General features: G+C 42.6%; 1 protein-coding gene across 3 annotated transcripts in view; it reads right to left on the bottom strand.

The window, feature by feature from the left end:
• TRPM8 (transient receptor potential cation channel subfamily M member 8) overlaps nt 1–25,719 on the bottom strand; it is a 42,188-nt gene that overhangs the window by 5,044 nt on the left and 11,425 nt on the right. The window contains exons 5-22 of one of the 3 annotated variants that reach the window (XM_065637647.1): nt 24,471–24,648; nt 23,964–24,136; nt 22,549–22,723; nt 21,448–21,515; nt 20,079–20,276; nt 17,789–17,891; nt 16,855–16,973; nt 16,234–16,524; nt 15,018–15,113; nt 14,031–14,160; nt 12,145–12,290; nt 11,323–11,435; nt 10,645–10,852; nt 7,014–7,105; nt 5,913–6,054; nt 4,227–4,398; nt 3,812–3,989; nt 811–1,001 (exon numbers count right to left, since the gene is read on the bottom strand). In XM_065637647.1, coding sequence (XP_065493719.1) covers nt 811–1,001; nt 3,812–3,989; nt 4,227–4,398; nt 5,913–6,054; nt 7,014–7,105; nt 10,645–10,852; nt 11,323–11,435; nt 12,145–12,290; nt 14,031–14,160; nt 15,018–15,113; nt 16,234–16,524; nt 16,855–16,973; nt 17,789–17,891; nt 20,079–20,276; nt 21,448–21,515; nt 22,549–22,723; nt 23,964–24,136; nt 24,471–24,648 — 2,773 coding nt within the window. Of the gene's footprint in view, nt 1–810; nt 1,002–3,811; nt 3,990–4,226; nt 4,399–5,912; nt 6,055–7,013; nt 7,106–10,635; nt 10,853–11,322; nt 11,436–12,144; nt 12,291–14,030; nt 14,161–15,017; nt 15,114–16,233; nt 16,525–16,854; nt 16,995–17,788; nt 17,892–20,078; nt 20,277–21,447; nt 21,516–22,548; nt 22,724–23,963; nt 24,137–24,470; nt 24,649–25,719 lie in introns of all 3 variants that reach the window. The other 2 variants (XM_065637648.1, XM_065637646.1) reach the window with 2 other exon arrangements.

Here is a 25,719-nt window from a genome sequence, read left to right on the forward strand (position 1 = left end):
CTGTAATGGAAGGACAAAAAGAAATGCAATTCCAGAAGGTAAAGCAGCAAGCAGAGACTAAGGCAACCTCTTGTATGCTTTACCAAACCATTCAGAGCAGGCAAGATGAGGGATCTCTGCCACCTGGGGGTAGTGCAGAAGAAAAGCACTGTCAGATGCTAATGACAAATGGGATGGTTAACATTTTTTATGCAGATCATCAAGATGACTTTCAGTTGCTGCAGGCTCTGGATGTGTTTATTCAGTACTCCAACACAAAAATCCCCTTTCAAAGCTAGAAAGCAGCACAGAAAGCCCTAAACCAAGAAGATTAATTTGAAGGCTTAACTGATGTACATACATGAGGTAATTCTGCCTCAAAATGGCTTGGACAAGAAAACACTGGATAACCACACAATACTCAAGCAGAGCAGGTCTCATGGTAGAACACAAAAGCTCTCTAGCTAGACTAAAACTGAAGCTGTTCAAGGGTGGGGATCACCACAATGCTCAACAGGACTTTTAGCACAAGGAGTTAGGAATACAATTCCCCATATCTCAGAGAACATGCTCCTTGAGTACTGAAGGAAGATGACGGCTGAGAGGCAGCCAGTGGCTGTGATTTGAATCTTATCGAAGAGACTTCCAGCAACAGAGTGGGTTTCCATTTGATGGAGAACACGAATGAGCTGCTCCTTATTTCCAGTACAGCCACCTCCTTCCAAGGTCTACGCTGCCCTTGAAAATTTCCCAAAACACAAACTGCCTGAGACTTAAGCACACCACATGACATGGAAGATTTGCAATGCCACAGAGAATAATCCTACTCACAACAAATAGATGGCTCTCTACTTTCTTTCTTACAGCAGCATTTCAAACATTTCCTCATCACCATGAAGATGTAGGCAAAGATGACGAAAGGGAAGGGAATAGTCAAACGACTGCAGTATTCTTGGACCAAGAAGTAACGCTGGAACTTCCACACCTGGTCATTGTTCTCTTGTACTGATCCAACCGTGTAACTAACAGGCAAAGAGAAAGAAAATACATACAGCATTAGTTATTCACCAAAGAACTTCATCAGAGCCAAGTAGTACAGAGTTTCTCTGTATTGTACCAGGATATGTTTTCACAAAGTCATTCTGAAGCTGGTAATTTTTACTGGTTTTACTCTCTATTTTATAAAGACCTTTGAAAACAGTAGGAACTAAGACCAGAGGAAAAAAAAAAAAAAACAAACCACAAACACAAAACAAAACCAAAACCACACACACAAAAAAACCACCAACACACCCCCGCACACACACACCCTGAAGTTACAAGTAACTGGAAAAAATAGGAACAGGGAGAAAATATTCCACATACTTTCACTACCTTACCTCTAGGCAACGTTCTTCCAGCTTAGACACATGAGAACAGGATGCTGCTTTGCCAGATACTGTCTCTCATTAATTCACCAGCTAACTTCTAAGCAAAAAAAACCAAAACACCCAAAACCAAACCAAACCCCACAACCCTAAAAATAGAAAATTTACAAAAAAATGAAAAGCCCCTGAGATTTCAAACCTACTGTACTAAGCACTATGCAAACCCAGCAAAGTAACAACCACAAGAGCAAACAGCTCATAGTCTGCCTGACTTTTCGTTGCTATGTTAAATGGCAGATGGATGTTTCCAAAATGTCTGTATTGAGATCCTAACAGATCCTCGCATGAGATAAGCCAAAACCTTCACCTGGTAGAAATTATCTTTTGTTTTAGAACAAATATAGTCCTGAATTTCAGAAGTATCTAAAATACAATATTCATCCTTCTCAGCTACTGCATACTGGATACAAAGAAAAAGTTGGATTCTCCCTTTTAAAAATTTATATATAACTGTAATTACAACAAAGAGAGACTGATTGGACTAGTGTCTAACAGACATAGTATATGTCAATGTTTCATAATGCCTATGTATACACTGGCTTTAGGAGAAGCCATCACAGGTTCACACATTTCTACCTGCACCAAGAAAAAAACATCTGGGATTGCTGTTTGCCCACTGGGCTTCCCGAGTGCAGTACAGTATAGTGCTCCTGCTTGATCAAATAATTCAGTCTGTTGTTAAAATGACCAATGCAAAGCTCCAAGGGTGTCAATAGAGAATTCATGCCAGGTCCTTCTACAAAATAAGCTGAACTGGCACTAAACAGGTTTTTACTGGCATAGCAGTATAAAGCAGGGCATTAACTATTAAGTGCTTTTAAAATAAGTGTTCTAACAAATATAAAATGCTTCTGGGGTAGAACTGGCTTGCTGCTATATTTTGCTTTACTAATGTGAATTGTTTTCACCCTTTCTAGGGAATGTCAGCATTGTCTTCTGTCCCCAGGTCCCACGCAAGTTAGGAAAACTCAGGTACAATAGATGCTTTGCCAAAAAAAAAAAAAAAAAAAAACCACAAAAACACAAACCCCAACCAAAACCACCCAAAAACCCGCCACATTTCTGACTGTCCAGCACTGCATAGGAAGAAAGGTTCAGAGCAGATACCAAAGCTGAGGCATTTCCAACTCATCACACTAACACACTTCAGGCCAGTAAAAATTGGCACTAGCATTTGGAAGAGAGATCCTCTTGATGCAAACCAAGAGTCCTCAGCAGTCCCTGTAAATATTCTTGTTGCCAAAGCAAATTCCTGCCAAGTTTGTCAGTGCCAAAGTACCATCTAAACACACAAAAGCAAATGTAGTGGACCTCAAGAATTATGCCCAGGGCTTGTAAGTATTTTTATTAGGCTGCCAGGGAGTATAAAGCAGAAAAGCAGCAGGATTGGGAAGGAGAACAGAGCCACAGCACCAATCCAACTCTGTTCACAAGTTGGATGTGAGACAGAACAGCAATACACTCCAGAAATCTGATTTAAGGACTTCCCATTGTTAACTCAACTCTGTGTCAGAGCTTGCAGTGTAAACACCAGGCATGTCTGGAAGAAACGGAGGAAACTTACCCCTGAGGACCAGTTATGGTTTGCTCTGGTTGGTCCCAATGCAGTGAATATATCTTTGGTAATGTGCACAACAGCAACTATTGTTATTTTGCAAATGAGTGCTGGCTATGCGATACAGTCAGCAGTTACTAGCACCATGTTGCAGATGTCTGATCCATCTGCATGGTGTAACACCTTACAAGATGCCAGAATAGACCTCTTGACTGGTAGACCCACCAACAGATAAATTACCATATAAAACCAGAGGTGATGGCATTTTTCAAGTCAAAGTCCTTTTGTATGTCCCAAGGAGATGCAGCCCATTGCCTGTGGTATAACTCAAAACAATAAACAGCAGGTCCACCAGAGCAGTAACACACCCATCATCACCACATGGCAGTTCTGGTTAATAAAAGCCAGTGTGTTGTGAGAAGACTGTGATAACAACTCTTTTATTCAGTCTAGCTAAGTGTGTTGTGCAGCAACTCACACTTGTAAAGCACTGACCCAGCTCCCGCCCCGTGTGAGCCACAGGCATTCATACTGAGCCCAGTGTGCAAAGGATGATCAGAAAAACAGTAAAAGGACAGGCAGCAATCCATCGCCAGGACATCGTACTAGTTTTGAGCAGTCTGCTGTGAGAAATGCTGAATAATCTGGCCTTTGTTCACCTTTGCCCACCACTTGAGAGGTCTTTTTCAAGCTGGGGACCCTGTTTGGACTACTCCCAGCAAATCCTCTGCAAAACACACAGGCAGAATCCAAGGGCTGGCTTCCCATTGTTTTCCAGGACTTCATTCCCTTTCGCAGAGGGAAATCGATACGGAGATCACAAGCAAGTGATCGCTCCTCAATTACGTACCCAAACATAGCCACGAGTAGGTTCACAAGAAGGATGTTAGTTGAGAGCATGTAAATGCAGACAAGGGGAATGGTAATCCACTCAGGAAAGCGCGGTTGGTTGTTGGCATCCAGCTCCACGCACAAGGGCTTGGACTCATTCCCAGAAAAGGTGCAGCGGTCAAAGTTGTAGGTGGTACCTCAGAAAGCAGGAGAGGAGAGCAAACAGTGAGCCCTCTCCCCCTCTTTTTGTTGTGTCCAGCCCCAGGTGCTACCACTGACCACAATACATGTGGTCCCCTCCTTCCCCACCTCCCCATCAGACAAAAATTGGCCTCATCACTGCTTGGAGGAAAGAGTTCAATACGGGACTGGACAACCACGGACAAGATAGAGCCTTCACCCACCCAGGAGAGCTTCCCACAGAAAATAGATACCGTCAACATCATCAGGGTACTGGCCAAACATAGCCAGGTATGGCTCATAGATAACAGATCGAAATATCCACTCCCAGCGGTGCTCGTTCTTCCTCAGGATGCCTTGCCTGGCCACACCAAAAGCCACCATCCACACAGCAAAGAGGAAGAGGAAGAAGAAGACATCTATCATCTGAAACAGGACAACAACCAAACGTGTCAGTGCTCCCTCTACACACCTTTTTTTTTTCTCTCTGATTTGATATTTGAGTAAGAACAAAGATTAGAAAAGCCTACACAGTTCATATCATTTCAATGCATGTTTTCAGATCATTGCTTCATAACTTTACAGTCACCAACACACCTAAACAAGTAACTGACCATTCTCACTCAGGGAACTTCAAAGATATTTACGCAACCAGAAAACCAAGGCATATTTCAGAATACAGGATTTCCCCTGGCACCAGACAGGGTCCACCCGCAAAGCCAGATCCACATGTAAAGACTATTCATGCAACGACTGTAGCTGCAGACCTTACAGTCAAATGTCAGATGAAAGCAGCCACCGCTTCGGAAAAATACCACCCTTGGTGGCTTCAAACCAGTGTTTATAAGTCCAGACACTCTGGCCAACAGTTTCATTAATTTCTGGCTCTAAACAGTATACAGATAACTGAAGACTGGCATACTCATAAGTTCATCCCTTTTGAAATAGGCTAAACAAGAGAAAGATGTGCAGGAAACAATCCTGTGTTGTTGCTTCCATATCATAAGGCACTCTAGGACCAGGTAATCTCTAGACTTCAGCTTTGCAGCAGTGGTACAAAACAAAATAAAGGTTTTCTGGATAAGCTGCAGACCACACTGTTACTCCTATTGCCACCACACAGCTGGTTTTTAAATTCCACATATGCCATTCCTTTGCAAAGGCACAATACAAGCCAACTCCTGCAGAAATGCAGGGAAAACTTCTAAGAGCACCTAGCATATTCACTTCACATATACTTTGAGTGCCATTCCCCAAATGCTCCCTGTGTCGAGTGCACTTCAAATCTCTTTTCTTCGGAGTATATATGTGCATGGATGTGCACAGAGTTATCACTGGAAGGAAGATTGAAGCAGACATACTCCAGCTCTCCAATGCTCCTCATTCCCATATCTACAGCAAGCCACACCTGTATTATCCATATATGTATTATATGGAATCCCAGTCTCCTCCAGTTACATTTCCCAGTCTGCCAGCAAAAAACCCTTCCAGCTACAAAGGACAGAACCAGCCAGGCCACTCCACAAGAGGCTCCTCGCCACCCACTTCTCCAGTTACTCGTGTGATGGATGCAGTAGAAGACAGAAATCCTCCTCCTATAGCATTTATCATCACTGTCTTGTTTGGGGAATGTTCATGTGAGCAACAGAAGCAATGGACTATACCACTGAAATATTTGAGACATGCAAGATAAAAGCTACCAGGAAACAAATTTCCTCTTCTGTTCTTCAGCCTGATCTTCATTCTCTCCCTGTGTAGATGGAGAGAAAGAAGCCTTGCTCTTACTTAGGTCCTATTTAAATCTTAATTAATCCTGTTTAGCAGATTTAAGGAGAGAACTTGCTGCCATCATCAGAGTCGTGGCGATTTTCACTCTTGAGGAAAAAGCAAAGCATCACATCATTTATTTAGACTCTCTTGAATAGCTACCAGAATCTTACCATCCTCTGCAGCATAATAATTTTGGGTCCTAGATTCCTGCTAACTGTGAAAATATGGATCAGCCTCAGAGTAAAAACTATGTAGTCCAAACAGAAAATGACTCTCCCAGAATACCAAGAGCTTTCATCAGATGAGTTAAGCCTGATGGAGACAGTAAAAGAAAATAAAGACAAGTGTTGGGTAAAGCACGCAGAAATCATGTAAAAATACACTGAAACACTGAAATGAGGAGTGGAAAGTGAGTAACTGGAAAATAGATCACAGCTACCCAGAGCCCCATGCCCTCTCCCACCTGATGACAGGTGGTAAAAATGGTTAATGCACACCTGTTTACACTCTTCCCATCTTAGCCACACCATCACTGTGTCTCCTCTCCTCCACAAAACTATTAACAGCAAGGAAATCTTGTCCCTTTGGGTATCACCACAGCCCTCCAAAAACATCAGTGCAATGACCGCTCTGCTGCACCGAGGCAACAAGGACTAAGTTACAGTTGACTGAACAATTACACTGTAAAACGTGTTTCCATCATTTCTTTGTCACGCCTGTTGACTCACTCATTCACATAAAACAGCTTATGTGAGCTAATGACATTCTGTTAGACTGTTGTAGGTACAATTATGGTCCTCTTAAGTACAACACACTGAACCTTCAAGACTCCAGATGACCATTCTAAATAGTCAATAATAGGAACCAGGGAAAATCCCAAATAATTTCTGACTCTAAGATATTAGCTATCTTGCAGCTTTGGCTGATATGCTCTATACAGTCAATCTTGAAGGCACTGTCATGAAACCTAAGGCTATTTCAACCATATTCTTGTAAACATGCTCATGCAAACATAAGTATTAAGAAGGGCTGTCCTGCCAGTCCAGAACTATCTGAGTTTAGTAAAGCCACCTCTGATTCTAGGGATAGGCTCAACTTCTTTATTTGCTTATAAAGATTTAGAGTCAAGACTTGGCAGTATCTGGGGCCTTCATAAATAACAGGGAATATCACAAACATGTAATTTCCCAAAAATCCAGTTACATGTTGTAGTCAAAACCCAGAAAGGAAGCAAAGCCATAACATGGCCAGAAGAAAAAAATATGACTCACCTGAACACAATCCCTGCTACGAAGTAGAAGATTGCTAGTGTATCCATAACATTCCATAGATCTGAGAAATACTTACTGCCATTCATGTACCACTGGAAAGGAGAAAGAGCAGAAAGTAACCACCTCACAGCACTGGCCAGTGACACAGGAGCTCATCCATCCTCCCCTCATCTCTTCCCACTGGATGTCCTCACAGGTAAATATTCCACCCAATGCAACAGTAAGGATTGTTTCCTTACCCAATTAAATTTTTTGTCACACATAATAAGTACACCAGAGTTCAGATTTATTTTAATTTCCCCCAAAAAAGCAGGTTTAATATATCCAGCAATACCAGAAATCACTGACGACATATTTTTACTGCTAACTTCTAATAGCACTATGGGTCAAGATTTTCTGTGTTTAGAGCTCCTTAACACATTTTCTCCTGCAGTCCAGATGTTCTACACTAATGCTCTTGCACTGGGACCAGTTAAGCACACTGGTGACACAAACATGGCACCACAGCGTGGGTTACTGTGCTCAAAGGACATAACCCAACCGTACAGGGGCTTGTGCATGGGGAGAGGAAGAAACATCCCTGACAAGAGCCAAGGGGACCTCAGGGTAGATCATGGTAAGCTCCAGCAGAACTGTTGCCAAATGGGTCAAAGTAGTCTTGATTTGATCTACTAAGAGCACATGAAACACTAGAAGGAGGCAGGAGGGTCACTGTTCTGGGGCAGCTGAAGAATTCTGGCTCCTCTTTCTTTACAGAGCTCATTTGGTAATCTGTCCCTGGCTACACACACGTGGTTTTGATCAAAGATGCAGATTTGATTTATTCTTTTAATTATCTGTCTACTTCTGAATTGCAAGTCTAGTCAGAATCTTTCCTTTCCCCAAACTGTATGACTGGTAACATGCTTGGATCCAAACTTTGTGCAAGAACCAACTTCTGGATCCAAGTCAGAGGTGACTCATTAGGACAAGTAGCTTAACCAGGAGAAACCTCTGCCAGGCCTGAAGAAATAGATTGCGTCCCCGATCATAGTTCTTTTTAATTATGATTGAAATAATCAAAACTTCATACAGTAATCAGTGAATCTCTCTATAACTGACGTATCCAAGGAAGGCAATTCTGCTTTCATATTTTAAAGGGAAACAGAGGTTGAGAGGAATTTTGGCCTAAATGCAGAAGGACCTGTGAACAGAGAGTCTCACTTTGCTATTCTAAATACGCAATTGTTGTACTTGCTTCACATGATGAGATACATTGCTAAAGATGGACAGGTGAGTATGCAGCAGCTACAAGGGTGTCAGGCTCAAGACATTACCAGACACTATTGCAGGATCTTGGGACCCACACATTCTTATTATTTAAGGTACCAAAGGCTGAGCACTGAGTGAGGACAGGATGTCCTGACACCCATGACATTGGGTTGCTTCTGCCTAATAACTCCCTACATCAGATATAAGTTGTCTACATGACAGTGAATTAGCATTTTACGAGAACAACTGGATGCATACGGTCCAAATGCCTTTCACAAAGCAATAAGCATATCACTGCACTACAGCTGTATTAAATGCAGCAAGTTTAAGCCTGGTGCCTCTTCTATTAAGGGCACATTTGCAAATGGAGGGAAGGAAACAGATTTTGGTCTAAAGCAGAAAGGGAGAAAACAGGCAGATGCATGTAAACAGGTGGGAACAACTGAAATTGCAGTGCAGTTCAGTCCTTGAAATATCAAATAGGTCCCATGGCTAAGACAATGTGCATGGAAGTTAAGTCCAGATTACTTCTCTGAGAAAAGGGGGCTTTCCTGTACACCCCACAAGTCCACCCACTCACCTGGCTAGAGGCTACATCCATGCGGCTAAGAAGATAGCAGGAAAAAGACATGTCCAATTTCACTATTGCCATGACAGCTCTAAACGGGATATCAGAAAGTAGCTCCGGATAGTTAAAAATCCCTAGGACCATCAGAAGTTAGAAGATGCTTAAGCCAGTGCCTTATGGCTCAGATACAGTTCAGTTCTCCTGTGCAGAGAAACATTCTGCTTTAAATTTGGAACAAGTTTTTGTAGCTGTCATCTCCACAAACACACCACGCTAATCAGAGGGCTGATTTATCCCCAAAACTAGTTATCATCTGACTGCAGCAGTTACAGTGGGACCTCAGGCAATGTTATTCTTTCTTTTCCTTTGAAATAAAAACAACCTGAGACATCCCCCTTTTTTTAATATTAAGGACACAGATACTATTCTGACTGCAGAGTTAGACCAATGCACACCCAGTTTCTCTTAGAGGAAGCCAAGGAAAAAGTTTCTTGAGAAGCTTAGAAGACTGGGACACTGCTCTGTGTTCTCCTTAGCAAAAGAGGTTTGAAGCCAGGACAGTGGCTTAAGATAACTTTAAATCTTATAATAAAGTCTCAGTTTTAGCTGCCTCCACTCCCACAGTCAAACTGGTACAGTCTGACCACCAGCTGTTAATGGGATTACTGGGATCTGATGCTGTTCCACCTGCTCAGGGTAGTGAAAAATAGAGACATCGGTAGGAAAAAAGGTTTCAATCCCTACGGCTTTTACCAGGACTTTTGCTGGGTAGACACAGAAAGTGCAACAACAGGTCCAGAGACAACAGAACCTAAATCAGCAGAAACAAACACTCCATTAGTGTTTTTATTGCAATGGAGTCTTTTACAATTCCCCCATTTTGCTTAGCAAGTAAAGTTGCCTTAAAGAGGGTAACCAGCTCGACTATTAGAAAGGAAAAAGACGACACAGCAAGTTAAGCACAGTAACAGCAACACTTGGCCATGTCATTTGAGCTCATTTAAGACATGTCGTTGCAGGGTGGTCTGATCCAGCACATCACCCACACACACCATGTGGAGACCAACGCCTGACAGGACACTCAGGATCCAACACCGTGCTGAAACCACATGCTCATTTCTCTTAAAATTTCCTCAGCATCTTCCCACTGCTCTGAACACTGACTGGTAGAAACCAGCTTGCCTGAAAGCCAACATATTTCGTATGTCCCCAACATACAAAGTGAGAAGAATATCGACTATGCGGCTGGCTGTAAAGACAGTCCCACACCAGCACAAGCAATGCAGGCAGTCCAAAGCTGCTCTTTGAGACTATGTGAAACTAGCAAAACCTGTATTTATGATGGAAAAATAAACAGAAATGCATAACGGTATGTTGCTCATTGGTAAAGGAAATAAGGGTGGGATGCGGAGAATAGAGGCAGGAATCACTTGATCTAGAGATATGTGTCCAGATAAATGTGTTTAATCTAACCCATTCTCAACTGCTTGGGCAACCCCAAGGCAACCGTTCCTGAGAAATATCTCCACTGGCATCATCTTATCTACACAGCCTCAAAGTCAATACACATTCCTGTTAGTGCATGGACACTGCAGGTATCGGGGTATAAGTAGGAATGAAACACCAGGGAAAAAAACCACCACCAAATATCCATTGTGCCTTGATTTGCCTGAACATATCTACCGAGATGGCGTTTTGCTGTAACACAGAAGCAGCCTGCATTGCCTTGCACTACTAGGAGGGGAAAAACCACAAGGCTTTTAACCTAGCACTAAACGTTTTTGGCTTGCAAGCGCTGCCTACTTGTCTCACTTCATCACAAAGTAGAATGAAGACCAGCACGTAAAGGATTATCTCCAGGACCGTAGGTTCCTTCTGGAAATCCATAAGCAACACGTAGGCGAAGAGCAACAGGAAAGCGATGTAGAAGATGACATTCCAGGAGAAGACCACAAAGGGTGAGGTGAAGAAAGACACATAATACAAGAAGAGTTTCTTAGTTTTCTCCACAGGCTTTTTCCTGAGGAATTAAGAGAAGGATAAGGTCTCAAAGCACAGTTGTTATACCTGGAAATGTTCGTGCTATTTGTCAAAGTGAAAATTTGAGAGGTACAAAGTCTAGCACAGGACATTACTTCAAAGGTAATGCCCTCCTGCATCCACTGACTTCAGGCACACATGTTAATCAGCACGTTAACTCCAGATCAGTGAGGACAGGATCTATCAAAAGCTCATTTAGCCACTAAATATCTGTATTAGAAAGTGATTGAACACTGGAACATGTTTCCAGAGTGGCTGTGGAGCTTCTGTCCTTGGAAACACTCAAACACCACTGGGACAGTCCTTGGCAATCTGCTCCAGCTGACCCAGCTTTAAGAGCAGGGGGTTGGACTGGATGATCTCCAGAGGTCCCTTCCAGCCTGAATTGCCCTATGATTCTATGAGTAATTGACTTGCTATACTTCTACTAATGAGAAACTAGTTGATTACCTGAATGAGATGAAACCACAGCCAATTAAAGGGAAAAAGAATAGACACAGTATAATCTTCCAGTTCTTAGTATCTCTTGAAATCTCTCCATACCACTGCTTGGAAAGGAAATTCTGCAGGGAAGAACAACATAACCTCATTTGTTCTAGCAGCAGCAAAATAACCTAGGAATGCTATTAGAGAACATTTGATTTAGGGGGAGAAAAAAAAAAAAAAGACAACACAACAACAAACACTTTGATATTTCAATCCAAATAACTGAGATAGCCATTTCAACAATACAGAACACTTTCTGCATCAGTAACAGTGTGCTGGTTCCTTAGACCAGTCATCCTCCAATCTACATGACAAGGAGTTAGAAGTGAGGCTGAGCAGGACTTGACCAGATCTATAAGGCACTTTAGGCTGGGCCATACATCCATACGTACACAGGAGTCGTGCCAAGGGAGAAGTCACTTCAGGCAGTCTTTATCATCTCGTTCATTTACAATTTACAGCTCTAAATCTAGTCCGCCCCTCCTGCCTTAGGAGGTGGCTGATTTGCTGTTTTGTCCCCCACCAGCCACAGCCAGTGCTCTCTGGGATGCATTTCCCAGCGCTGCAGACGCTGGTTCTGTGAGTGAGCTGCAGGACGCAGCCACGCTGCTGCCGTGCAAAGCTCAGTGCTCACAGAGCTGGGAAACCTTGCCCGAGGACAGCGTCTGAGGCTGTTCACGTGGATGTAGCATTTCCACAGCAAGAATATTCACTCTTTTTTTTCTTTTAAAGCTGCCCAGATCACGAGAGTTACAGTAATCTTTGCACCGTCTTCACCGACATTACCTGCACCCCTGGCTGTGCAATGAACTGCTGGTCTTTGGCTTCCACTGCCAGCTCCAGACAGTTGCTCCCTCCCCAGGCTTCACAAGAATAAGTCAGCAGCTGCTCAGCCAGATCTTCATCATTGCTGTAGCACTCGGTGAACAGCTCTGGAGGAAAGAGGCAGCCCCACACTGAGCTCCAACCTCAAACTCCATTTCCCACCAACTTGGATGCCATTGTCTTCAGTGATTTCCAAAGTATAACATTTACAATATCAAAGCATGCAGATCCAAGGACTCTTTCCACATTTTCAGCACGGTAAAGCAACATGTGCATTGCTTTACAACACCACTTGCATGTATTACAAACCCACTTGGGTGTATTAAATTTTCGTACAGAATTCATGTCTAGATGGAAAACTAATATTGAATCAGCTCACACAGACACAGCAGTGAGTTCTGCACTAAAAAACTGGGTAAAAAAGAATACTAACTCCTCCTACTCAAATGACTCAGTATATCTGCTTGTTTTAACTTTTCTCACTCATGTAGCACTAATCTAATGACTTAATGACAGTAGTCCTAACACTAGAGTTGAACAACAAGGGCAGAACCTCATGCTTTTTCACTGGGACATGCATAGTGAACATAGCTGTTTTAGAAGAGCTACAAGCATCTTATTCTGCCCACAGTTTTTTGCCAATACCAATGCACATAGAGTGAAAAATTATTTCTATTTCCGGCTCTGGATGTTTCCCATTTGAAGGCAGTTCTGTTGGTGTATCTGTGATACCAAGTCCTGCTCCACAGAGTGCACCATGGATAAACTCAACTTTGTAAGTTGTGGATGCTGCAAATGAATGCCTGTTCTGCTATCTGTCAACCATGCTGGCTTTCATTTGCATGTTTCTCTGAATAATTTGCAGGATAACTAGACACTGAGGAAACGCCATCATTATTGCTCCAGAAAATGGAAGTCCCAAAAAAAACCAACCACGCACCACACACACACCACCTCAACATCCCTTTGCTCTCCTGGCACCAATTACCTTGATGAAATAAGAAACTATTGGTTACTCTAGCCCATGAGATGCAGAGCTCAAATCTGAATTACTGACAATCCTTGCAGTAGAAGAAACTGAAGGTCATACAAAGGAAGAAGAAAAACTTGAGCTATATCTGCATTCTCAATGAGCAACAGTATTGCTTGCCATCTTACTATAAGGAAGGTATATGATTTTGCAGTTCAGAATTTACTAATTCAATCCATTTTTTTACCTGCAATTTATCCTCGGTCCCCAAAAGCACACCTGCAAATTTGAAGGATGGCTCTTTTCAACCTGAATATTACCAGCACTCATGTAGAAAGCTTCTCTTATTCTCTATTCTTATTATTTCTGGGCACCCTTCTCCAGCCTTGCTATTAAAGCTGGGTAGCTTTTCTTCCCAATGGAAGAAATTCTCTACCAATCTCCACCCCCATTTTTTGAGGCAAACTGTTCAGACAGGACACACAGTTTCTACCAGGAACAGATGGTGTGGAAGAGATTTCCAAGTAGTAAAACCACATTTTGACATTAAAGGGAAGCATTCAATGTTGGATATCCAGTTTTCTAAATAAAGCTTGCTTTCTACTTCCTTTAGAGATGCCATTTCTCTTTCTTTATAAATCATACTGAATTTCTGAACAGCAATTCAGGCGAACTGAATGAATTATCTGGCCTTGCATTTTGCTGAACAAAAACAGGGTTATCAGTTTGTTTTTGTGCACAAAATAAAAACATCCCTATTGCAATCATTGCTACATATCGGACCTGGAGATCATTAAAACAATTAACGTTCCAAGAAAGGAAACAATTTCCTGACCCCTTCTATTAGATTTCTGAAGGACTTAAAGAAGGCACTTACCTACCGCTCTTGTCTCATACTCATTAGCGAGTTCCTCAGACTCACCAGCAGCATTTATATCATTCTTCACCTTTGCCATGCTTTTCAGGAGCTTACTGGCCCCGAGAGCTGCCAAAGTGCAACCTCTGGTCTATGGAGAGAGAGTTAAGTCACGCGAAAACCTCTGCAAAGGGAATGTGACATATTCTTCAAAAGTTATTCCTTTTTTTTTTTTTTGCAACTGCTCAGTTCCCAGTCAAGACTTGCAAATTAAGATGCAATTCCACAAAAAAGGAGAGAAAAAAAAAAAAAAAAAAGAGAGAAGCATCAGTGTACTGGTGTGATAACTTTGAGATCAATCTGAAAAGTTCTTGTGTTTAATAGTTGTATCTCAGCTTTTATTCTCTGGCTGAAGATTCATAAAAGGGCCTGCTCTGCCACAGGCTACACTATCATTTTCTATGTCCACCAGTCTGGACCAGTTGGGTATATCCAGAACTGCCGAGATTGTTAGTCCCTTCCATTCAAAACATTTACATGCGCAGGGAATAAACACTCAGTTTTGGACACCAAGACAAATGTGGCCAGGAGCATCCATTAGCTTTGCCTGCATTAGCCTCACACAGCCCGTGGTTTATCTATTTGATACAATTATCACTAAATGTCCATTTCTAATTTTGATTAGACAGGATTTCAATCAAGGACCTTGGATCGGGACACATCCATATTGCGGAATGGGTGGGAACTCAGCATCCAAGCTTGAGGACAGATGAACGTAGTGCTACAGGCAAATGCCAGCTGGACTGCTGACTCACATGACATTAGGAAAGTATGAAATCCACACCCAAACATAACATGGGTAATACCAAACCTACTTACAGAGCCATCTAAGCAATTATCTCTTGCAGTTTTGAGTTTGTAAATGGCTCCAGAGCCTTCAAAAGCCTACAAACCAAAGGAACATCAGTCCGCTGTTTGCAAAGAGGAATAAAGGAGAATTCAACTTACTTGCTCCCAAATGACTTTAGACAACTCTTTCTTGTTCTGAAGGACTGACCAAATAAACAGAGCTTGCAACGGGTGCCTCGTGATGGGACACTCGTCCTGAAAGAAAGAGCAACAACTCCTCAGACCTAAGTTCAAACTCTTTCCAACTGGAAATCCTAGCCTGCGACTCCTGTTTTTATCTTTTCTGTCTTTTACAGCCATCTCAGCCATCCTACCTTCTCAGCCATCTGCCACTTGTAATACACTAATGTGAGTTTAAATTTTATATTTATATTAAAGCCTTCTATTTTTCTCTTGTGTGGAAGAATCAGCCTCTGTGTTTTTCCTGAAGTGGGCATTAAAGGATATTTGTTTCAAAGTCACTTTCTGCTTTAACATATGCAGTTCACATAGCCTCATTCACAGTTTGACTTTGTGTTCAGGTAACACAGATTAACATCCTCTAAAAGGAATATTAACTTTATATCAATATGCCTTTTGTGTTTAAGCAAGACCCTGAACTTCACGAAAACTTAAATGGAGAGGAATTTCTATACCACTATCTTCTTTGCATTAGAGCAGTTAGCACCCAGGGATGGCAAAGTCATCGCAAAATCACTCCGGAGCAACAAAAATTTTAAGAACCAGAAGACTTAGGTGAAACTCTCAAAGCTAACCAGCATTTTTAAACCAAGCTTCCCCTGAAAGTCACATGTGTTGCATTGCATCTCTGAAGTCCAAAAATGATTTCCAAAGTTTCTTATGTGATGGCCTGAGCTCCCGTTTTTGAAACTCAGATCTGGATCTGATGTTTGGACCTACTCTGCTGTGATAACTAAGAATTCTGGTTGCACCTGGCAAAGAAATGAAGTCCAGAAGGTGCCTGACACCCTTGCAGCAAACAAGGTTTAAGATACAAGAGCCTGTACCAAAATATGAGTCAAAATTCCTCACATTCAGCTGGGAACTTTGTACCAGACTCTCGATTTATATTTGTAGAAGTTACAAGCATAACTAAAGCATTGATTGCTCTAATAGAAAATACTTTAACTCAACACTCAAACTCACCCATTTTTCTTGTAGTTAGATGACCCTTACATGCATTTGTAAAATGGAGCGATATGTTAAATGTGAAATACAAACCAGACTAGTTAAGTAAATCCTGTTATACCAGAAGCAATATTTTTTTTTTTCCTTTCAGTGGACACACAGTGGAATCAAACTGTCCATCACTTACTGAAAGACGTATCTCCGTCTCATCCTTGCTATTTTTGTCATCTCTTTTGAGACCTCTTCGGAAGTCTTCAACCATATTCCAAACAAACGTGAGGGGCGCATCATTATAGGAGTTCTTTGCTATCTGCAGGTTCTTGAACACCAGGCTGCTGAAGTTGTTGGTGTACAGCTGTCTGAGGACCTCTGTGGTAAGGAATTTCCTCAAATTCAAGCCATTTTCCAGGAAGAGACGGACAAATTTGGGCCTGTCTTTCACTAGGGCTGTGAACATGACGTCCTGCAGGTCAGCAGACTGGGAAGAAATGGAAATGCAAGTATTAGGGAGTACATGAGACACATAAAGCTTACCTAGGGGCCTGACACATGTGGCTAACAGCCACATTTTCCTTCATGCTGCCACATTTTCATCAGAATAAGATTCTTCTGTGTGCAATTGACTTTGTTGGATAGCCTAGAGTACTTCTGGCATGGGCAGATAACCTTTGCAATCAGCACAAGGAGAAAAAGACATTCTTATTTATCACAGAGGTTGGGGTGCTGAGACAGTGGCTGCTGTTATGATGTCTCTCTAGCCACTGCTCCCCATCCCATGTCACTATACTCAGAGAGAAGTGGTCTGTACCTCCCAGTTTCGGTCATTGGTGAAGATCTCATCACTGGCCAGGTCCAACTGGTTCCACTCCAGCAGCAGCTTCAGCTGCCCATTCCAGTTATCTCTGTCATGTTCATTGGTGCTGAAAGCTGCAGAGAAGGAACAATCCTCTAGGTAAAAGACCAGGAACAGAAGAGTTTCCTGGCATACTTATTCATCTTTGCTTTTCACACTACCTGACAAGACCTCTATCAAGTGTCTTTCCCCAGACTCATGTATATCTTCCTGCTTGGATCTTAGAGGATGCTAGAGGCTTAGAGACACGTTTATGGTCCAAATACAGGCCACAAATGAACTGCTAGGAGCACTCCATCAACCAAAATCTGCAGAACATTTCTTTCAAGCTCCTCAATGTCCTGCATCCTCTACGCAAAAGAAATTCTGCAGAATTCACAGTGGGGTCCCACACAAATCCATGCCATGAGAAGCTGTAATGTTCAGGAGCTTTCTCCATGCACAGACAGGAAGATGAGGTCTGTCCAACCACCTCCACTGAGTACCAGTTCTGCTACGCTGGAGTAATAGAGCGCCCAGAACCCGAATTATTCACGTTCGTAAGTAACTGGGATTGCTTGGCTTCCTGACTGACTCCCAGTTGTGTTGCATACTTGCATGCTTCTCTCAGAGATGCCCAAAGCTCTGCTGAACAGTTTACCTTCCCAATTATCTGGACCGAGTTTTGATCTCACCCACACTAACAGACCCCGTAATGCTGCTGTGGGCTGTCCACACCACTGCAGATGAAGATAAGCTCCACACTGTGGCAGGAGCTTAACTCTGGAGAGATGGCACTGCTCTAGGGAAGGCTGTTCTAGAATACAGACATATTTTCCACCTCTTAAAAAAAAAAAAACCACACCACACCCACACACAAAAAAAACCAAACAGGAAAACAATTACTTGCCTTTGTACAGAGCAAAAGAAATGGCATTGCTCACAATTTCATCTCCAGCTTCTTCTATTTTGATAACTGTCAGTAAATGAGGGTTCTCAAGGACTTCTTTGATCTATGAAAAGAAAAAGTTCAATTTCAAAGCAATCTAGGCTATTTAGTAGTTGATCTCCTCCTAGAGCACCTTTAAAAGAAATTTCCCATAAAATTGTAGCAAAGCTGCTTCTCAGTCCTATTTCCATGTACAGCTAAAATTTAATCAAGCCCACATAGAAGCAGATAATGAGATTTGTTTTAAAGTCCAAGTACAAGATTAATTATCTTCTGAACATCCAGCAAATAACTGTGATTCCCTCTATGCAGAACATCATAACCAAAAAGACAATCTCAATAATTAGAAACTACTCTTGAAATAAAAACAGATTGTGACAGCGCAAGTTTCGAACGCCTAGAGAACTGTTTCCAGCTCCTCATGCTTCGTCAAAACTAGATAATTTCTCACATAACCAAACCTTATAAAGTTACTTCTATTCTAGCACACTGAAAACAATCTCAGGGTCTGCTCAGAAGACAGTTCTTCCTCTCCAGGTTTGGATGCTGCAGCCCCCAAGCTCAGAGTGCAAGTTCAGACTAGGTTTCTGCAGGACTGTTTCCGCAGAAGGCCATGTCCTATTCCCTGTGAGCTTAATACAGAAGCAGAAAATTGTTGAGATGGTAAGATTGCTCTGGATAGCCTGCTGCTCAAAACAGGGTCAAGCGGAGCAGGTTGCCCAGGAGAACTCGTAAGTTGCCCCATGGACTCACTCTGCCAAGCTCTGACTAAAAGTTTGGACTCAGGCCTTATCAGTAAACAACTCCTTCAAATTCAATAGCAGCAGCTTTGTTTGGTTCACGTCAAAGAAAATACGCACAGAAGTTGAAGTGTCTGAATGCCTCTCCAGGGCCTGCAAACAACTTGCACTGATACATTCATTTAAAAAAATTGAAGAGTGAGGGGGCAGAAAGCTGAGAGAAGAAGCCTTAAGTGTACATAAAGCAATATAACATTTTCCATCCCCCGTTATGTACTTCAACTGAGGTTTGAATATGCAGCCACCACCCACTCCTCACTGTGAGCGTGGATAGGAGATAATTAACCAAGAGAGGAAAAACAGAATCGGACCCCAGGATAAAGCACTGGGCAGTTACTTGAGAAAATCAATTAGCTCAAGGTAATGGATTGTCCAAGTGAGCTGAAGTGTTGTTGGAACTAAGACTGCTTAAAAAAATAACAGAACGTTAAGACTTTTCTGGAGCGCCATTTTCTTCTGTCACTGTTAATAACAAAAGTATATCTAAAAACAGGTCCATCCAAAGGTCAGGTAACCAGAGAGTTACAAGAGTTTCCTGAGGCTGGCCCATGCAACTTGAGATAGCAGATGCTCTCCTTACTCCCTCAGTTCTCCCACTCTCCAAAAACGCACACTACTCCTGTAACAAACAGTTACATATGGGATCACAACGGTGACTACATCCTGAAGGCTCTACTTCTGGTCAAAGCAGCAAAGAAAAGCAAAAGCAGCATTTCCTAGTATATGTAATGTTGTACCTTCAGCTGTATCCCATGTATACAATACTCGTAAGTCAATGCTAACAGAGTCCCAATGGAGATGGGGCAGGGATGATGCTGTGGCAAAATGTTGACTAAGTAAGCCTCTAGTCCTAAACATACCCCTCCTAGTCCATAAGAGAAATCTGTCCTGCCCAATACTTAAGGGATGCAGGAAGAAATACAAGAACTTTCGGAAGAAGTGGGAGAATCCTGAAGTAGAATCGCTACAATTCCAAAATCTGTGGGGTAACAACAATAACCCTTTGCCCCGAGTGATTCAACAGGATTTGGCAGTGTGAGGCCCGATTCAGCAAATATCCAGTTTATCCACCTTCACAGAGCACGCAAAGGAATTGCAACAGCGACCAGCACATCAGCCACAAGACACATCCACCAGCCAGTGCTTCAGAGGAATCACAAAGCATCCAGGGAACAGACAGCAACAAAACCTTAGCTCTCCTGTGCCTAGACATGTGCTGCCTTTCCAAAAGGCTGCAGCCCCCTCGCTCCTTTTTTCCAATCCCTGTAAGTCAAAAGAGTTTGGAATTTCTTTCAAATACCCATAGACATGTCATGGCAAGGATCCCTGCACATCCTCATAGGTCTCACTAGGCAGCAGCATCCCTCATTTGGAAGACACCAGACCTCCTGTTTCCTCTACCCTTCTCCTGCTTCCAGCCTTGCCAGCTCCCCATGGTAGCACACACTTACCCACTTGATCCAGCTTTCGGTCTCCTCTTCCGAGAGCCTTGAAATGGTGCGAGGCAGATACCTGAGCAAGCTCTCCTTGACACATGAAGATGTAAGAGTGCCTTCTACCTCCACCAAGCTAGCGATAACATCGGCAATCCGGCCAGAGCCCTCCACCACAACACAGGGAATCTTACTCTTGATGGCCACGTTGATAGACTAGGGAGCCAAAGAGGGAAAGGTGATCACTTGAAGCATGACTGTGGTATTAGAACCTACTATTGAGTAAGAAAGCCAAGAGACTGTAGGTTTGACTTAGGTGAGAAAAACAAAAACTACTACACACTGATACCTTTAGCAATGACGACTCTTTAAAACTGCATTCATCTAATAACAGAGAGCTGTGAAGAACCCCACATTAACTGAGGAACAGAAATCACCATCTGCCATACTTTAGAGTTGATCAGCAGATCAGGAATATTGCCAAGTGGAAACGGCATTCAGGACACACCACAACACTGTTTTATGTGCTGGTTTATGGCACAACATTGCTCAGGTACCACCACAGCTGAGAACAGGGGCTCTGGCTTTATGTGCTGCAGGTACAAGCAGCAATCTTCTCCACTGAGATCACTTCTGTAGCATCATGAGAATAGTGAACTCCAGTGCTACTGTACGTCTCCAAGTAGTTACTTATGTAATTTCTCATACAACAATGTTGTACATGGCTTATGGGCAAGAAATAAAAGGTGCTGAAGTAATGATGGAAGAGTCATTAGCTATCCTGTTGCAAAGACCACAATAGCAGACATTTATTTCATTTGCATCTCCACCATTGAGAACACAGTCAACAGAACATAAACTGTCTGCCAGCAAATCGCACAGAAGGAGACAAGGCAAGTTATGATTAATCAGAAGAAAAACAGAACATCAGCTACCTGAACAGACAGTTTCATGAGAACTAAAAAAAACACCTTTGAGTCAAAACTGTGAGCATATTAATCCTGTAAATTGGACAATGGGTCCATGACAAAAGCAAGACATTCTTTTTTGCTAACTAGATCAAAGTGGTTTTCTTAAGGGCCCCGCTAAAGTGTATGCTTTACATAACAAAGTTTAAAACGAAGCGAGACAACTGAACAGTCCCAGTCAAAAATTTTCTAGGATGTCAGCCTGAGGCAGAAACTTTGCACAGAAAATTTTAACTGAAACAAACTTGATAAGTTTAAATACAATTGCAAAAAGGTCTCTCTGTAGCAAGTGCTGATCAAGTTTCAATAAGTAATAGGACTGGCTACTTTATCACATTGCTTGTGGAGAAGTCTCTCTTAAATGCTAGAGCTATGTCCCGACTATCACTCCTGGAAATAAGTAAAAGAAATAAACTTACTTTCAAAGTCTCCTTCCCTCCACCTTGGGCAAAACACACAATTGGAATCTTCCCACCATAGTTAGATTCTGTAAAACATGCCAAAAGAAAAAAAAAAAAAAAAAAAAGGAAAGTTTCAACCCATTAATGCAGTTTGAACAACTCATTTTTCTTGAGTACAATAAAAGAATTTCCAAGCAGCTCAAGCAAACGACAATACTAGTTTACTGTTGACTTTGCCCAATTTATTAACAGCTTTTCCTTTTTGTAAAGAAAACTCAGTTTTGCCTGACATTCTGCACAGCTGGCTTCAGACACCCTTCTCCTCCACCAGATGCTTTTTTTTCTTCTCCAAACAATCATAATTTTTATTAGCTCCAAAGTCCCCAAAACACTGCATTTCTTGCATTTCTTGCTTTGACCATTTTGAGTCTAGGTGCAAGGTTCTTATCACAAGTTAAGATTCAGAACCTCTTCACATTTTAAATTGTAAAGGAATGCTAAAAATCCTATAGCTCTAGGAGCCAATGTTTAAGAGAAACACCAAGTTTCATGATGATTCTGGGTGCTTTGTCATAACTAACAGCATGTATGCTTCAGCTGAGGTACACAGTAAAAATCTTTAACTAAGAATTTCCTCTCAAGGTTTTTTGATTTTTTTCCATTTTGGCAAAGAAGGGTCGGAAAGAGAAATTATTTAGGAGTAGGTTTCAGATGGATCAATTGCACTCAAAAATGAGTATTTTAGGAAAAGTCTACTTTCAGCTGCTGTATAGCTGTGCTTCAGCTACCTGGAAATCAGTGCCAGGTAGGAAATATGTAGAAGGGTCAGCTTCCAGCAGGAAGTGAGGGAAGGGGTGTATAGCCAGAACAGATCATTTCCCATGTCCCACAAAGGACTACTATCACATACAGAAAGGAAGACGAGGGCAGGAGTACTGGTCTGAAGAAGTTTGGTTATTCCTGAAAGTGCTGAAGATGCAAGGCAGTTAACACCATCCTTTCCAGCTCGGCATCCATGGGATGCTATCAGTACTCTCTTGTTACCAGAAAATTGCTGGGAATCAGCCCCAAAGCACGGACTAAGGAGTAGGACATGTGCAGCCTGATGCCCACACCTACCTGGGATAACCTGCTCCGAAATGTACTTTTCTAACTGAGTTCGTACTTTCGCCTCTATCGTTGGGTGCCCATGGGTGCCATTATCGACCAGCAAGAGATGAGTGTGATTATTATCCAGGCAATAGAGAGGGTCTCTCTTGAGATCGTCCATTATGTAGTGGGCCAAGTAGTACCCCTAGAAGAACAAGCACAGCATTTAATGGATATCCAAGGGCAAAGCATGCACAATCCTTCAGGGACAAGCTGGTGACAGCTGAACCCCTTAGCCATCAACTATCCTCCTTAGTCAGGAGTCTGGATTTCCTGACTCAAGACACTGCTCACTGGCAGTCCCAAGAGCAGCAGAAGACAGTGAGATAAACCCCAAACAAAAGCGCAGCATAAGTATCTGCAGAGAAAGTTTTTCTTTACAAGAGTGGCCTGATTTGAGATGATCCTCTTGTAACTTCACCTCAGCCAACTGAACGGTGGAAGTTATTTGCAACAGTTTGGTCTTTTCAAAAATCCTGTTAAGTAATGCATGCTTCCTCAGTCACTAGAAAATTAAATCTGTGGCAAATTTTCAATGCCTCAGAGAATCACAGATTTTTTTAGGTTGGAAGGGACCTCTTGAGATCATCTAGTTTGACCCTCATACCTCCTTAGAGCCCTCAGCAAACCGAGCTGGTTTTATTTATCTAGCAGGGTGGGGTTTAGACATTTTCTGTAACATCTAGAAGACAAAAAACAAGGATATCTGACAGATAAGACAATAGTATTGATGACCTGTCATTGGACTCTATGATCTTCATGTTATCTTCCAACCAAAATGATTCTATGACCAAGATCCGCAACAGCAGCAGCAGGTACAAAGTGTCTTCGCCCATGCGAATCCCCACTATCGGCTACTGTGCGGGAATTTCACAGCAGCCATTAATAGAATATCTATGGAAGAGGTTATTCCCTAATGCTCTGCCAGACATGAAATTAGAGCAGCTGAATTTCCACACAGACACACTAAGCCCACAGCTGAAATCCTTCCCACCAGGCCTGATGTGTGCAACCATCTTGGACATGAGAACACTTTCATTTCCTCCTGTTCTGGGAAGAGCACCTGATATTTTATCTCACTGCTACATGCACTGAAGAAAAGCTGGCCCCAGGTTGAATTGTTTCCGACACAGTAGCTCGGGCTAAGTAGACAGATGTGCTTCTACACAAACACCACACAGAAAAGCATCCTGCTGAGGTTTGCTTTACCAGACACACAAGCAAGAGCTTGACTGGCCCCTCAGTTCATCATTACATGGCTGATAGCACCAGCCTAGCACAGATACTGTTATTGCTGAGAACAGCAGTCAGTCAGGGACACCATCTGTACAACTGACAGCTGAGCCTCCTATTTGCTTCCCCACCAACCCGTACACGTTTCTTACATCATTATCACCATTGCGAATCAGACTTTCTCGGTTGGAAATCATGCCCCAGGCTGCTATGCCAATAGCCACCACGTTCTCCTCCGAGCTCCGACTGATGGTATTGTCTCTGACCACTTCCCCGATGTACTTCATCAGCCCGTAGTGCGTGCCTCCTGTGAAAATCCAGGCCCCTGGGGACAACATGCAATAACCTGGGAGAACGTAGTGGAATACCCATCCTCCTAATGCATTATCTTTAAGGTACCACAACCCAGTCCCCTCAGAAGATACATTTATTCTTCAGTTAAACACAAACAACATGCTACACAACTTATGTTATCGTGGGCATCCTGATGACTAGCTCACAGCCCTGTTACTTCCAAACTTCCAGGTCACATTTGCCCCAAGTGCACCAACCAAGCAGAACCCAACCGAATGCTCTGCTTCCCCGCTGACCCTTTGAGCTACTGCTCCAAGAGCATTATGCAGCAATAAAATAACACAGACACACACGCGGTTCTTTACCTTTGGACTGGGCAATGTAGATCAGCCTGCTGAATATCTTGCGCATACGGGGCTTGAGCGCAAAGTTCTTCGCGCCCCCAGTGACAGAGATGACAAGGTTTGGGGTTTTCAGGTGCCAGTGTTGGGTCATGAGATCGTAGAGTGTTTCGGAGTCCGTGTCGCATGACAAACGGATGTACTTGGGTTAGGAAAAATAAGAGAAACAAATATAGCAAGGGATAAATAGTGATAGCTGAGAAGAGACCAGGAATTGCATTTTATTCTCTAATGTACACTCTCACTCCAAACACCAGCAGGCAAAGGTTGAAGGTATGAAGAATCAGAGCTTAAATTTTTATTTCTTCTTATAAAGCCTCTTCATCCTCTCCTTACAACCAGACACCCATCACTAAGACTTGCAAGGTACGTTCCTCTCTTGACCGATCGCTGCTCAGATCTGGAGACAAAGTACAGTCTTACTGTGAGCAGAACAGAAGCAGCAGCGTCAGATCGGCAGCATAGCAAGGAACAGAACTGCCGGCCTGAAGACCTCCCAGCTTCACTGTTTCCAAGTCCAGCTCCAAAACTGCAGCCTGCACCTCTAACACCCTGGTCAGTGGGTAGTGCAGTGCTCAGGCTGCACTGCCAACTTGTGCTGCATACATCCTTAATTTGGAAGAAGTTAAATTGTGTGGCCCCAGAAATACGAATTTTGCTATTACTAGTAAAATTCTACGGGGTTTGCACTGAACTGAGAGCGCAGACTCTCAGGATCTCTTTGACCTGAGCTAAGTATAGTTGTGACAGCAGTTGTCTAGCAGTGCAATAAATATTGTCTACACTTGATTTGCTTTACGTCGTAACAGTAACAAACAGTTATTCTGTGGGTATTGAACAATTTATGACCCAAATAAAAGGTGGCATGGAAGAATGCGGGCACCAAAAGACAGAGGTCCCAGTGTGTAAGAAGAAATCACATTGACCATCAATGGTCATTATTTGAATGTAGCCTTGTAAATCAAGTAAAACTGGTTTTAGAAGTAACAAATAGGACCAAAAGAACTGTGTAATTTGGAACCACTGAAAAAGTATAAACAGACTGTCTTGAGAGAAATCTGTAAAAATAATTCCAAGAACACCAAGGAGGATGGGATCAGTACCAAAAGCTTAAGCAACCACCAGGGTCAGCATAAAGCCTCTGAACCCTCCTTCCACCTGAGGCAGGCAAGAGCACTGACCTCGGGATTCAGAGGAACACTGGAAGGATGAA

The sequence above is a fragment of the Caloenas nicobarica genome, chromosome 6, assembly GCF_036013445.1.
Source record: "Caloenas nicobarica isolate bCalNic1 chromosome 6, bCalNic1.hap1, whole genome shotgun sequence".
Taxonomy (NCBI): domain Eukaryota; kingdom Metazoa; phylum Chordata; class Aves; order Columbiformes; family Columbidae; genus Caloenas; species Caloenas nicobarica.